This window comes from Maylandia zebra, linkage group LG2 (genome assembly GCF_041146795.1).
Source record: "Maylandia zebra isolate NMK-2024a linkage group LG2, Mzebra_GT3a, whole genome shotgun sequence".
Taxonomy (NCBI): Eukaryota; Metazoa; Chordata; class Actinopteri; order Cichliformes; family Cichlidae; genus Maylandia; species Maylandia zebra.
This window is the reverse complement of record NC_135168.1, coordinates 39,287,897-39,302,691: the sequence shown is the minus strand read 5'-3', so window position 1 is coordinate 39,302,691 and position 14,795 is coordinate 39,287,897. Positions and strand designations below refer to the sequence as shown.

The following is a 14,795-nucleotide window of genomic DNA, read 5'->3' as shown; positions in this document are numbered from 1 at the left end:
ACCTGTTCCCCCTTCCAGGAGCTTCGTTCCCAGAAGCAGCAGAAATACTGCCCACTCATTGAGCAGCCAACATAGCACTTACACTAAATAAAACAAGTTATTTGTCACCTGTGTCTTACCTGTGCTGGAAGGCCTCACACAGATGATTTGTGTTGTATGTAATTGGATGAACAACAGGGTGTGTACTTTGAATCTCTTTCTGTCATGAAATGTAAAGTTTTGAAGTATTTCTGACATTTTAAAAGCTGCTTTAAAAGCCCACCTTTTAATTAAATCACGACACATCTCCTGAGGCCACATGCTGAAAAATGTACATAAATTGCAGTAACTGGACACCACGCTGTGTTGATATTTGATTTTATCCAAGTCCTGAGGCTACAACTGCAGGTAGTTTGTTTTAATTAACTGAAAACAACTGCGTGCGCTCCCTTGGGAGGTAAAACAAACACTAATCCACATGGTAATAACGTAGGCTGGAGGGCTCGGCCTTGTAACAACATGCATCCACACATGTACAAATATGGATACAAGAACACACACATGTGATTCATTAATCCGAAACATGTGCGAGTCATGGGACTGCTTAAAGTTCATCCTATCTAACTTTCCATCTTATCAAATGAATCAAAAAGGAGGACTAAAAACTATCCAAGGAACAATCAGAGTCACTTGGGAGTTGCACTGGCTTCCTGGGTTATGTAAGCACACATGTAACAGATGAACATACATATATAACATCCAGAACCATAAATGTGCCAGTATAAACATGCATACAGATGAGCCACATCTTCCTCTTAGTTTCTCCCTATTTTAAATGACAGTGTTTCACAGTGGCAGTGGGCTAATGTGCATGTGGGTCTGTCTGTGTGACACTGGGCTTTGTGCTTATGAGAGGTTAACAGACTTCTGCATACTCTTGAATCAATACTCATTGACACCCTATGAGCCTAATTGTCCCGTGGCACATCACTGATACCCCTGACATAATCTAGAATAGCATTTTTCGGCCCATTACCATTACCTAAATTTAAAATGCCGAGGGCTTTTGTCTGCTGTGTCTGAATGATGGAACTGTTTTTAGATAGAATAATAAAAAAAAGCAAAGAGATACAGGGGCCTCAAAGATTAATAATTCTCTACAGTGTAGACCTGTGGTGTTACACTGAACATCTGTGTGCTGACACTGCCGCAGAAGAAATATTGAGCAGAGAAATAAAATCTTTAGAGTTTAACAGAACTATGACCCCGGCAGAACACTCAATTTTTAGCGGATTAGGTCGGGACTCTAAAGTTGACTTCTCAGACATTTTGTGGTTAAAAAAGAATTTAGTTACTTAAATACTAGACTGTAGGACAGCAAAATGGGCAGATAAGACGTGACTTAATAAATCTCCAAGTAAAGGACAGGTTCAAGCAGTGAAGAAAGCAATGTGGATACCATGTAACCAGTAAAAAGGCAGATATAGAAATATCCAATAACAATTCTGATTTCTGCAAATCAAATGGGGTCAGCTCAATTTAGGCATGTAATCAAAATATTGCCTGGTCTGGTCAGTCTGCATTTCTGCTGCCAGATTCAAATGTTTGAAGAATTCGGATGGTCTCCATTGTCACAACAGCTCAATAGAGGAATCTTTTAACAACATGGACCCTTACATAGGGCTGGGTATTGTTTAGGTTTTATCCGATACCGGTGCCAAACCAGTACTTTTGAAACGGTGCCGGTGCTTAAACGGTGCTCGAACCGGTGCTTAAAGAATGGGGAACACACACTTTGTCCAAAAAACTCTCATGTTTAGCTGTTTTTTTGTAAAATGTTAGCCTTTTCTGCAGCTATAGGGCATATATGGTATCACTCTTGGCTGGGAGCAGTGCTTAAACAATGGAAAAAACACAAACTTTGTCCAAAAACCTCTCATGTTTAACTGTTTTCCACTTTTTCTTTGGTCATTTTAGCCTTTTTGGCCAGGGTGAAGGGAGTATCTGCCATCAAACAAGAAGACAACCGCATGTAACTACGACGGGTACGTGCATTAATTTAATAACGTGGTTAGCCTACTCAACATAAATTACACACGAACAACATTAAGCTACTCACGCAGAGAAGAACGGCTGCTGCTGCATCATCATCCGTCATCATTTCTGCTACACTGGCAGGGCTAGGGGCCAGGACTCTCCTCTTCAGGTTCTTGGGGGATGTTACTAACTCCGGGTCCGATAACAGGCAACCCACCCGCAGTAGATTTGCTTGGTCTTGCAGCAAGCTATCAAATACGGTGCATTTCTCCGCTTTTAAAAAAACGCTATGCGTCGCCAGGTGTTTCATCAGATTCGAGGTGTTACCTCCTTTGCACAGTATCACCTTAAAGCACTTGTTGCAGGCTGCTGAGTTTGCATCTTTTGCTGTGAAGTACAGCCACACTTTTGACTGCTTCGCCTTGGGCATTTTTAATTTGTAGCTCTGCTCTAAAAGAACGTACGTACCTGGGCCCGCCTACTATCCTTGGAAAGGTAAAATGATTGGCTAGAATCCAAAGTGTATGACATCTCAGGGGAAAAAAAGCACCGAAAAAAAGCACCGAAATGTGCGCTGCTTTTCGGTCTGGTTACTACCGTTTATGTCAGAACAATGGCAGGTGCCAGGTGAAGTGAGGTTACTGAAATCACACGCTGCATCCTACTTTGGAGACCAGTGCTGCTGAAGTTCAGCTTTTGTCTGACCCACTTTGCTGGAATGAATCCAAAACTGGAGAACACGTATGATATTGAGGTCAGTGTCAACACATGGCCTCCAAATTTACCAGGTGTTATTGTTGTCAGATAAATTTAATAAAAGGCCACTGGCCCTGTAAGTGTGGATAGTTTCATTCATGCTCAGAGAAAAAGAAGGTTTCACTACTATTGTAATAGACTGGCTATAACTGCAATTGCTGAAACATTGAGGTTTGTGGTGTCACTGAAAAAAAAGTGTTTTATTATATATCCAACAAGCAACTTTTCTTTTAAAAAAAGGAAATCCAAGCAGCAAACTGTAATACTGAGCTCACCATATATTAAATACACATGAGCTATGATACTTTGCTGTTGTTTGCATTCAGGCTGCATTTCCAGTGAATCAGGAAAGACTGATGCCCTGCCAAACCAAACTCCAAAGAGAGATAAACATTATGCGCATCTTCTCCTACATTCAACACTCAGTTCCAGGTAACACTTGAAAAATTACCCCTAGTAATACACAATCACATTTTCCAAAGTCCATTAATGAGCTGCTGTTCATCTGGGAATTCCTTGCATAGCTCTCAAATACCAGATATCTATAGGCTGGAAGTTTACCTCTTGAGCTGGAGTGGTGGTTATTTTTAAAGATGAATTTCCTCTCAGAGAGCTTGCCAAGTGCGAGGTGATAAATCTCATCATCTACACCCCGATAAAAGTAAAGTCTGGGTCAGAGTTAAAATTCCATGAAAGGCTTCCTATTCAGTATGGTGTGCACTTCTTGACAAAATAGTTATGAGTAATAAGAGCTTTGCTTTTGAATTTCGGTGCTATTGTGTGAAATGGTAATGCACAAGATGATATATTTGCGAGTGCAGCGTAAAGTGCAAAAAGAACTAACAGTTTTTTCCTGTGTTCTCACACGTCCAAACTCTTGATGCTTAGAATAAGTTCCATTTATCTCTCTTCCAATACAGTCAGAAGGTCCTGGAATATGAACCTTCTCTTCGGGTGCCTTGAAAAGCGCTATATAAATCCAATCCATTATAATAAGCAAAGGGAGATGGAGGCGAATCGATGTGGTGGAGAAGCGTCAATGTCATGGAAATAAACAGTCCCCTTGTTTGGACTGTTTTGCCTTGTTTTCACAGCAGGACATTGGTCTATTTCCTCAGAGTAACGTTTCATTACTCCTGCATTTTTCCCCTGCCCTTATTTTGATGCCACAGTGGAATTGTGACAATCTCCATTACGTATGAACGGCTGCTATGTTTTGCAGCTGTGCTCTCTTCAGCCATCGTCTTCAATCAGCTTCTTGCTTTGAGTTATTACTTCCTGCTTTTCTTAGAATTTCTGAATTTTACTAAATTGTCTATATATTTTCAGTTTTTACACTCTAGCTCCAGCTTGGGAACGCTGACCAACGTTGTCAGGGAATGAGATAAAAGAATGGAAAAGAAAATGACTGTAAATCCTATGCTTGGTTGGTGTTGGAGAGGTTGCAGGTTGTATTTAAATGACCCAAGTGACTTCTTACCCCTCGGGGAGTGACGGGTGAATGCTTGAGTAACTATTCCACAATCTTGGATTAGAACTGTTAAAATAACACACAACCTTAACAGTGGACTTGACTCTCAATGCACAGCATGATAAATAAGTTTATGAAACTGATGCATGACATCCAAATTTTTATGGGTGATTGTCTTGTGGAATGAGCGTGTGGCCTCTTCAGTACTGCGTTCAGTTCTTGGCCACAGGGACTGAGGTCAAGGGTAAAACACCCCTCTTCCACCCTTCCCACAACTTCCTTCACTTCCTCTCTGAACAGCAGGATTTTCATCATACTATTCATAATCCACAATCTCTCAGTCAGGGGGATATTTGTATGGAGAAAATTATGTGGGGAATATCTGACAAAAATGTGTTTGCCTCAGACATCAAAAGTACTTTTCTAAATAAAAGGGTAATTCACTTTGCCATAAAATTATTATTTTACCAGGAATAAACCTGGACCTAAAATATAACTCCAATTCTCTCAAAATGTGCAAATGACAAGGCTGAAAACAAGTATCAGATGCCTGTGAACTTCTGGCACTCAGGCAGCACTGCATGATTTGTTCATAGCAATCGCCGCATGTGCTCAGGAACAAATCATTGAAATCATTTTCAGTGAGCACAATTTCTTGTGCAATCTACAAATGCAGGTTAAAGTTCTAAGATGCAAACATACGCAATTAGTTAACATAATTATAAGCCAAAGCTTATTTAAAATGGACTGGGGGAAAGTGGAAAACTGTTATGTGGTCAGACAAATCAAAATGAGCCTTTTAGCTTATTTGCTTATTATTAGTACAGAGTTCAAAAGTCTGCATTTCTGATGGTACGAGGTGCATTAGTGCCTCTGAAATTGGCAGCTCGCACATCTGGAAGCGTATCAAGAGTGCTGAATTCTATACACAGGGTTTAAACCAAGACATCCAAGATATTCTCCTATCTGGATGTCATCTTTTTAAAGGAGGCCTTGTATATTTTAGCACTGCAAAGCTAAACCACATATAAAACACTGCTGCAGAGTAGAAAAGTCTGGATGGTGAACTGGCCTCGCCCCATTCCAGACATTTCTTCAACTGAAAACACCTGAAATGTTGTGAAATGAAAAATACAAGAAGACGACCCAGGACTGTTAGCTGTTAGCTAGAATCCTATATCAGACAAGAATGGACATTCCAGCAACTGGTTCCCAGAGTTCCCAGATGGTTCCCACACTCATGGTAAATGAAACGTTGAGTGGTAAACACTGCCGTCTTTTGAGATATGTCTCTTCAAATTCAAAATGATCGAATTTTATTCATAAATTTATATTTTTTCTCAGTTTCAATGTTTTACATATTTTCTATGCTCTGCTATGAATAAAATGCGGGTTTATGATGTTTCCAAATGATTACATTCAGTTTTTACTTATGTTTTACACAACTTCCCAGTTTTGTTTAGAATTGAGGTTGTAATAATCTGAATAGTAAAACCTTCATTATTTGGTTTCTTGGGGGCAGAGCAAAAAGGTGATGTAACAATAGCTCTCATGTGTTGTTATTACATGAAGCTGTTCTGATAAATGTGCTGGCAACACTTCTCAAACTACCCAGCAGCCATGATGCAACATTATCAACTATTTGGAGTTGTTGCTGCCGACCATTTGATGAATCAAAGTCCAATTTCTACCCAGCTCCCAGCTGTGTTTTGGTGTCATTTCTTTGGGGAAATATTTGTGTCTTTAGCTGCTAAATGCTAATCTGGTTTCATCAATCTGCAAGTAGTTTAAATTTATCTGATGTTTGGTGTTGGAGCTGTACCATACAAGGCGGATGAAAGAATATCATCAAAAACCAAAACAATAATCCTCCTTCAGGCATGGGGAAACTATACAGTCACACGATAGTCATTTTCTTTTTGAGATCTTTTTACATTATAATTAAAATGCTGATAAATGCTGCTTTAATGCTTTAATGGATTTTCATTTTTTTTCTTGAAGATAAAACAACAAGTTTTGCTAAATTCCTTTTCTATTTTCTCTCTTTAAACCCCTGAAATATCAAATATTATGGACAAGGCTATGTGAATTTGATCCTTTTAGGGACAGGAGTAAAAGCGTGTTATCCTCTTCTTACTGTAGCTTAAGAAAGTGAAAAAAAACATCCTCTCTCTTATGGGATTAGGAGAGCTGAAAGCCTGCACCGGAGTATTGCAAGCACAAGCTTGTCGCATGCATGTGAGTTTTTGAAGGCTATGTTTGATATGCTCGACACCAAAAGAAATCTTTCATGATCACTGCACACATATATACGCTGAGCAAAAGCAGCCTTGGTGAGTTACTTGTAAGTCATTCAAGAACTAAATGCAATCAATACTGTTGAAGAAGTTCTTAAAGATTACTTTTATTTGCCACTTATTTAATATCTTCAGTAAAATAAAAAGAAGAAAAACATGCATGTGAACTCATAATCATCAGCATTTACACCCATCCTTCATATCCATTTAAACTGGGGAAGAAGAGAGTATGCGCCGAAGTGTTGTTGTTGCTGTCGGTGGTGAAAAACAACAGAGCCGATCCCTCCTGCCTGAGGAAATAACACAGACTTTATTTCTATGCACATGAAGCTCTTTATAGTAACTCCCATTTTCATTATTTCTAATATTCATCCTCCTTTTGCTACAAATATTAGTTAGCAGAGTGTTATTGCTGCAGGTGCCGCCACAAAAATTGTTTCAACTTAGAAAAACACTGCAGGAAGCGACCCCTACTAGTGCTTCATAAAACAAGCCTTGAAAGGAAAAAATGGTTTCATATGTGCTTTTATGAATCTGGATGGTTGGTGAAATATAAAAGGGTCAAAAGGCAGGGAGGTTGCTGTGTTTCAGACTACAGTTATTTTAATTAGCAGTGAGTTATGTGTTGTTTAAAAGTGAACTAACGATATTCAGAGTGCAGTGTCCCTGTTGTGTGACAGTGACATACCTTTGCTAAACAGCAGGTCCAGTTCATTTCCTGTTTTAAAGGTGAAAGATCCTATCTGGGCTATCATAGGCTTTAAAGACTATGTAGGCTATCGCAGGTCACAAACATCCTCTTAATGCTTTACTTACTCTCCCTGTATGTGTGAAACAGACGAGCGCCTGGCAGAGAGCTGAGAGTGTGTTTGTCTTATGTGTGTTTACCGGTGATGATAGAAATAAATAATAATCAGTTGGCAGAGATGCACCATCGTCCAGCAGAATGCATAATCAGCCCGAGTTATCTGTCTCATCACAGGAGTGAGGGAAAGCACTGGAGCGTGTTAACAACAGTCCAGATTGTGAGAGAAATGTAGCAGAGATTTCCCCAAATGAAGCAGCTGCACAAATGTTTTGTTTGAGTTTAAATATTGTCTGAGGATAAAAAGATTTGGTCTCTCATGAATTGTGTGCAATTTATGAGACACTGTGCATGGATGGATGCAGTGTCTCTCACTCACTGATGTGTAAAGCCAGTTAGCAGCAACACAGCATTCAGAAGGCCTTGTTGTCCACTTTCTATCTGGATGGTGCAATACTTTAGACCTGTAGTTCTGGAGGAATTCATGAATATAAACTCAGAGAGGTGCAAATGTCCCTGAATGTTCTGAATGTAGTGATGAAGAGTCCGTTACTTAAGTATCACCTTGTATTACAGCTGTGTGGGGGTAATAATATGGTAATAACAAGTTATTACCACTCTACAAAAGTAATGTCAAATAACCAAGTAATGTGTCAACTATCATCATACCTGAGTGATATTTCACTGAAATTTATATAAATGGGCAATAAATATTATTACCTTTTTTCCACCTTATTGCATCATTATTACATCATTACCTCATCACTACCATACATTTAAATCAGAGATAGTTTGGAGTTAAATGGAGGTAAACTTAAGTTGTCTCCTAGAATGACTACTCATTACTTTTTGAACTATCTTTGTACCTAATCCTGGATAACAAATAATAAGGCAGGTACCAGAGCAGAGATAACTCAGATTACGTGTCCTAGTTGGGTCTTTGGGGACTAAAACATTTCCAGCACAGTCCAAGTCATTAGTCACCCCTCAGACATGTTTTTTTTTCTGTATGAGAACATACAAGGGGGAAAATAGTTTTGTTTTAAGGAGTTACAGCCACCGAGCATGATGTAAACGTTCAGTCCAAATGAGCGACATTGTATCAGTTATGACTAATTACATGGCTTACATATTTCTCTTTGTTTATACACATTCTTTATTTGTTGAGAATCAAAGGAATAAAGCAGACGATGAATCATAAGACAATTTTAAAACCAGTGATCCAGTCCACTTTCTTAAACTTCCGGCCACTGTATTGTTATTCAAATTGGAGTAGATTGTGTCATTTGAGGATAATTTATGCAGATTTAGCAGCAAACTCGCCGTGCTACAGATTTTCCACAGCAGCGGGGAAAGTGTTTGCTGGACTGGCTCTATCTAAACAGTGCCCATGTTCACCACAGTGAAGGGAAATGCACAATAATATTTTAATTTCCAAATCTCTACGGAAAATACAAAACATAGTATAGTAAATAGTAAATATCTTAAAATGCAATATGAACGTCACTGGGATTCAGTTAGTAAAATCTGCTCTCAAACACAGATAATACCACTATCATCTTTAAATTAGTACGGTGTGATTTATATTGTCGACTCAAGTCACATAGTGGTTGCGTTTAGCAGGGCGATATATCAGAACACCCTGGAGACATGAGCCCAGTTCCACCCTCGCTCAGACATGAAACCAGCTGATTTACACTAATGACATACTGAGGTCTCCTTCTCTGGATACACAGCTTCCTGAGATTGAGTCAAAATTTGGCCTCACTTGCCTCCAATCCTTATCTTGTTAGAGACAATTGAAAAAAGCAATTACCTGCAGATGCTCCGTTGTGTGATAAACAAGGTAATGTAGCAGACGACAAGAAGCAACTGCTCCCTTCTCCACTCTCTCCCTTTTCCTAAGACGCTCACTTTTCTCTGCGGCGCACCTATCTTGAAATATTCATTACTGTCTCTTTTCTGACTATTAGGACTGCAAATAACCTTGCAAAATTTTCTGGCTCTAAAAAAATGTTGTTGTTTTTTTAACTCCAAATCTTCACTCTTCTTCCCCTATTAAGAGGCTCGAGTGGGGCTTTTTTTGTCAACAGTCCACATCAGGAAATGTTTTGGCTCTGTCCAGTTGTTCAGTTGCTCTCATTAAGTCTTTAGAAGAGAGTTTAGGAGGTCAAGGGTCACTGCAGCTCTGCTTCCCTTCCTGAGCCAGTCGCCAACTTTGTTTACATTCTGGGATAAGGAAAAGAGTTTGTGGATTGTTGTGCAGACTGTAGAGCTTCAAATCTGCAAAACACAAAAAGCCACCACAGGCTTGGTTTTGAATAAAAGTTGAGCTATCAGAGCGTTTATGCGACGACTGGTGAAGGACTATGAAAATTCTCCATGTTTTGCTTTGTCATACTTTCCTCCCGGGTCACCAAAGGAAAATAACAGCACTGTAATGTAATATTGCAAGCGCTCGCTTTCAAAAGATTTAACAGAGCTGCGCTGACATTTGAAGAGACTTGCCTGGAGGAAGTGCACATGAAAGCGTCAGAAAACACTACAGCTAATTAAAAGTATTGTGCCCCAATCCTGCTGCAGTTGAGCAGCTGATTACAAAAGACAATTGAATTCGGAAGTGTGATTTAACAAGGGAGTTGGGTGTCTTGTCAGCCACGAATCAGTTTACTATCAGCAAATAATTTAAATATGAGTGTTTCATTTTGAGGTAATGAAAAATGCACTTGTAATTTTGTTCTCTGGAGAAATCAGGTTACATGTAACATGTGTACAGCAACATCCCATTAAGTCACAGATAAATAAGCATCAATCCCATCCTGCTAAATGTGATGAAGGAACAAAGCTAATTACACCGACTCTTACAAGTGCGACTTGACCCAGACGTTTAATTTCTTTCGAGAGTTTGTGAATCCCTCTGAGATAAAGTTTCCTCGCGCTAACAACACTCCTCTCGGACTTTCTGATTCCCTTCATAAATAAAATGGTATTTCACATTAAAAGAAAAGAAAATATGCAGCCATCTTCACCCTTGTTTCTCCTGACAGTATTTTAACAATACCCTTGTGAATGTGAGCATACTTCACAAAAACCGCTTTCATTTTTTTTTCTCTTTTTCAGCATGACATCCCTCAGACAGGGTGATTATCTTTGGCGAGGGGCCAGTGAGCAGTAGGAGTGCTTTGAAGACATTCCTAAGAGGATATAAATAGTGTATTTATACTCAGCGCGGTCCTTCATGATATATTCACCGTATGACATACACGTTGTATCCCACATGCATCAACAACCGACCACAGTCTGATGTTGTATGGAAAACAGTGTTGGGAAGTTCAAATACAGTCTTCTAATAACACTCCCATCCTATGTATGCGAGTTGTACCAATGCATTAATCATTTTTTAATCACATACTGAAGAATTGTCCCTTATGAATGATTTCTTCTGCAGATTTTTCACTATATTAAGAAAGTGGTAATCTAACAGCTTTATAAAGCTTAGCATCACAGTGTGAGGCCTGACTTATAGATATTAAACTCTTTTTTTAACCAAAGAGAGCTCACAGTGGATTAAACCAGTCCTGAGATCTTATCAGAAATGTTTTTACTTTTGTTATTTTGAGTGTTCTTCTTCTGTTTATTCAAGAATATGTCAAATCCATCAGGAGGCTTTTGTCTAAGACTTAAAAACGATATGTATAGTAAGTTGGCACTGCATGTTTAACAGCATCTTAAAATATTTAATGACAAAATGTTAAGCAGTTGCAGGGAAATGAAATACAGAGACGTGTGCAATCAATTCTGCAAATGCAGGCCTCAGCTCGGCCATTGTTCTGGTCCTGAGGTGGTGTGATAGCATGGCGGAGGTGTGAGATTACACTCTTACATAAGTTTAGGGGTTCACTGATAAGAAACAGCTGATAACCTTGCTGTACCTTTAACTGCAGCAAGCACAGAAAGCTACACGAATTACCTGAAATAATGCCAAACATTTCATCCATGCAGAATTCAGCACTTTTTTTCCTCTTCAATATCACAAAAAAAGTCAAAATCTCCATGCTGGAGATTAATCTTCTATTTATCTCGGCACCCACAGTGACCAGCTGCCAACACTCAGAGTCCAGCAACAGACGTGACCATGACTTCCCCTTGCCCTGAAATATCTGAGCTTGCTGCAGGAATGGTCAAGTATATATAATGATTTATTTCAATTATAGACAATTTAATGTGTACACAACACTGGATATTTTTAATATGCTAAACATTACATTTAAATGATGGAGTAGCAGAATAGTCAGCCAAGATCAATAAGTTATAATACTATGATTTCTTCCCAATGTTTCTGAGAGCCAGAAAATTATTTTTCAACCTTTCATGTGCGTTTTGATGTCCTGCATATGATTTTCTTAAAAGCTTTTCTGAAATCCCTGTTGAAAATGGTGTAGATTATGGGGTTCACAGAACTGTTGCAGTAGCCAATCCAAAAGAAAAGGTTGAAAAGTGCGGCGGGGATGTAGCAGCTCTCTCTGCAGATAGCATGCAGGCTGTAAGTAAAGAAGAAGGGGAACCAGCAGAGCACAAACACCCCCATCACTACCGCCAAGACGAAGGTGAAGCGCTTCTCCCGCATCTGGGCCACTTTGGTCTTGTTGGCTGCGGCCAGCTGTTGTCGCCCAGCTGGGTTCTTCTGCTCCGGGTAAAGTTGTAACGCCCGGGCTGAAGCCCAGGAAAGTCGGCAGTTCTGGGGTGGACAACTGTCCGATCCCTCTACTTTCCTTCGCTTGGTGAAGCGATGGTGTCGGGGTTTCGTATCCGATGCACAGCAGCTCTCCTCCAGGTCGATGTCGTCCAGCTCCCCTTGCTTTTGCGGATGGCTGCCGGAGCTTTGACTGCTAGGGCTCTCCATTTCGAACCGGTCCTTCCTGACAAAACAGGTCTCTGACTGAGAGGGCTGCCTCTCCAGGCCATTCTTAGCCACGAACACGGTGGAGGAGCGCTGCTTGGCAACTTTATAAATTTTACAATATACCAGAATCATAATGAGACCGGGAGCGAAAAAGGAGACCAGGCAGGATGAGAGGATGTACCAGGTTTCATCATTTAGCAGACACTCCCGTTCATCGTGTTTGGTCATGAGGAGAGGAGGGAAGGAGATGATAGCAGATATTATCCACACTACAGCAATCATGGACTTGATGCGCTTAGGTGTCCGTTTCAGGTTGTAGCTAACCGCCTTTGTTACTGACCAGTATCGGTCCAGGCTGATGGCGCACAGGTGAACGATGGATGAGGTGCAGAACAACACATCCAGAGCGAGATAGAAGGCGCACCAAGTACTTCCAAAGTACCAGTAGCCCATTACCTCGTTGACGAGGGAGAAGGGGATCACTAGTGTGGCCACCAGGATGTCCGCCGATGCAAGAGAGACCAGGAAAAGGTTCTGAGGGGCACGGAGAGCCCTGCTAGTAAGAACCGCTACAATCACCAACACATTACCAACAATTGTGACCGAAATGATCACTGTAACCACGAGGATGATGAGTGCGGTGGCTGCCTCTGTGTGTGGCAGAGCGAACGGTGCGTCGGTGGTGTTTTCAACGTTGGAAACATTTCCCAACAAGAGGCTTAGCTGGGTTAAATCCATTCTGTCTGCAAAATGTCCGTTTGTATCATCTTTGTTATTTCACCCTGTTCTTTTTCGAAACATCTAAGGTTGAGTGCGCTGAGCTGTGTTGCTAAAGCATGGGGATCGGCTGCGCGTAAAGCTCCGGGTCACTATCGAGTGCAGCCCACATAAGACACGGGGGCTGCAGACGTGATCTCCTGAAACAGCAAACTGTTTAACACACGTCCTTTGGGGAGATCCGACACGCACATCAGATGTCGACTGTGTGAGAAAACTGCGAGAGGAGCAGAGTTCACAATCCGCAAAGACTCCGAGAATAAACTCGCTCCTGCGGCATCCATGTCATGCGTAATGCTAGTTGCGTTAGGGTGAACCGCTTCTCTATGGAGACGAACGGGAGATGCACACTGTGTGGAATAAATGTCCACACAGGAGCGAGGTGACATCACCGAGAGAACCAGCCCATTTCTAAACTGAGAGAGAGAGAGAGAGAGAGAGAGAGAGAAGAGATATCTTTAAAACTTTAAAGTGTTTCTCTACATGTAAGTTTGCTTTTTGTCCTTAATATTTTTTTCTTTCTTCATATTTAATGTCTCTGCTTTACATGTTCAAACCAAATCGCCAGTAGGAAAAAATAGACACGTGCGAGTTTTTCCTTCATCCTTCAAAATGAGGTTTCCTACCACGCTGTTTATCAATATATAAGTACACTGCTTGATCAATGTATTATCATAAAAAAAACAAGGACACGCAAATATTTTAGAAATCTATCAAAAACTTCAGAACTAAAAAAAAAAAATGCTAAATTCACATTTTTTGAGCTGGCACAAGGGACTACTCTGAGAAGTCAGAAATGAATCAAGCATAATATTCAACCAGATGTGGGTGAAACATTATTCTGGGTATAGGATTGGGTGAATACATTTGTTAAGCACTGTATGTTGCATCAGAAATAATTTTTCTTTGAAAAACCTGAATAATTTGTGATGGCACCATCATTAAGAGTCCCTGATGGAACAAGAGGTAAAACAGCACAGGTGGAGGTTTCTCTGAACTTTATCAACCCTGCAGGTGATGAGTTAGGAGGGCAAAGTGTTCAAATTAAAATAGCTTTAATGGAAGCAGTGATCACTGATCAGTGCATGAATTTTGTCAGTGAAGCATAGATGCCCATCTATCATTGTAAACTACTTTTGTGAAGGCCTAACTTGTTTATGTGCAATTGCACTCATCCATTATTCATGAATCATAATCTGGAATTGTTCTATGCTGGCACAGTGAAGGTAATACCTGTTGCTGCGGTGCTTCCATCTGTTTGCTCTGGAGGTTCAGTTATATAACACATATGCAGCTATGTTAGGCAACCAGACATACAGCCAGGGGATGTTTATGAAAAATGTACCAGCCAAACAGAAAGGTGCACACAAGGCCAGAAGAGGGGTCACTTTGAAGTACTCTGATGTACAGACTGTAGCTTTGCCCAACACATAAGTGCTTCACTTATTTGGGATTTTAAAGTATATGAGTAAATACCATGTGGCAGAAGCCTGTCATTATTGGATTTCCAGTGCAGGTAAACCTACACGGATGCCAACATAAAAGCTGCTTTTAGGTGTACGTTTGTGTCCACGCTTGAAGGCTCAAGAACATGAACATGTTTGTTTCCCTGACTCTTTTCCCGCTCACTCTCTGTAACCTCTCTCCACAGTATGAAAATTAAAAAAAAAAGCTTTAAAGAGCAGGGCAACTGTCACCACATATCAGTGGTCAGTGGTAGATGTACCCTAAAGGGTCTACCTGCTGAAAAAAAAACAGGAAAAACACTGA

At 40.3% G+C, this 14,795-nt stretch overlaps 1 protein-coding gene across 1 annotated transcript; it reads right to left on the bottom strand.

Moving 5' to 3' along the window:
* Nucleotides 1-11,526: 11,526 nt before the first annotated feature.
* Nucleotides 11,527-13,369, bottom strand: adra2db (adrenergic, alpha-2D-, receptor b). Its single transcript, XM_004571708.3, has one exon. The coding sequence runs from the start codon at nucleotides 12,984-12,986 to the stop codon at nucleotides 11,715-11,717; it is 1,272 nt and encodes a 423-aa protein (XP_004571765.1). The 5' UTR covers nucleotides 12,987-13,369; the 3' UTR covers nucleotides 11,527-11,714.
* Nucleotides 13,370-14,795: the final 1,426 nt, after the last annotated feature.

Coding starts and splice junctions, on each gene's coding strand:
- adra2db (XM_004571708.3), bottom strand. CDS start 12,986: ATGGATTTAACCCAGCTAAGCCTCTTGTTGGGAAATGTTTCCAACGTT.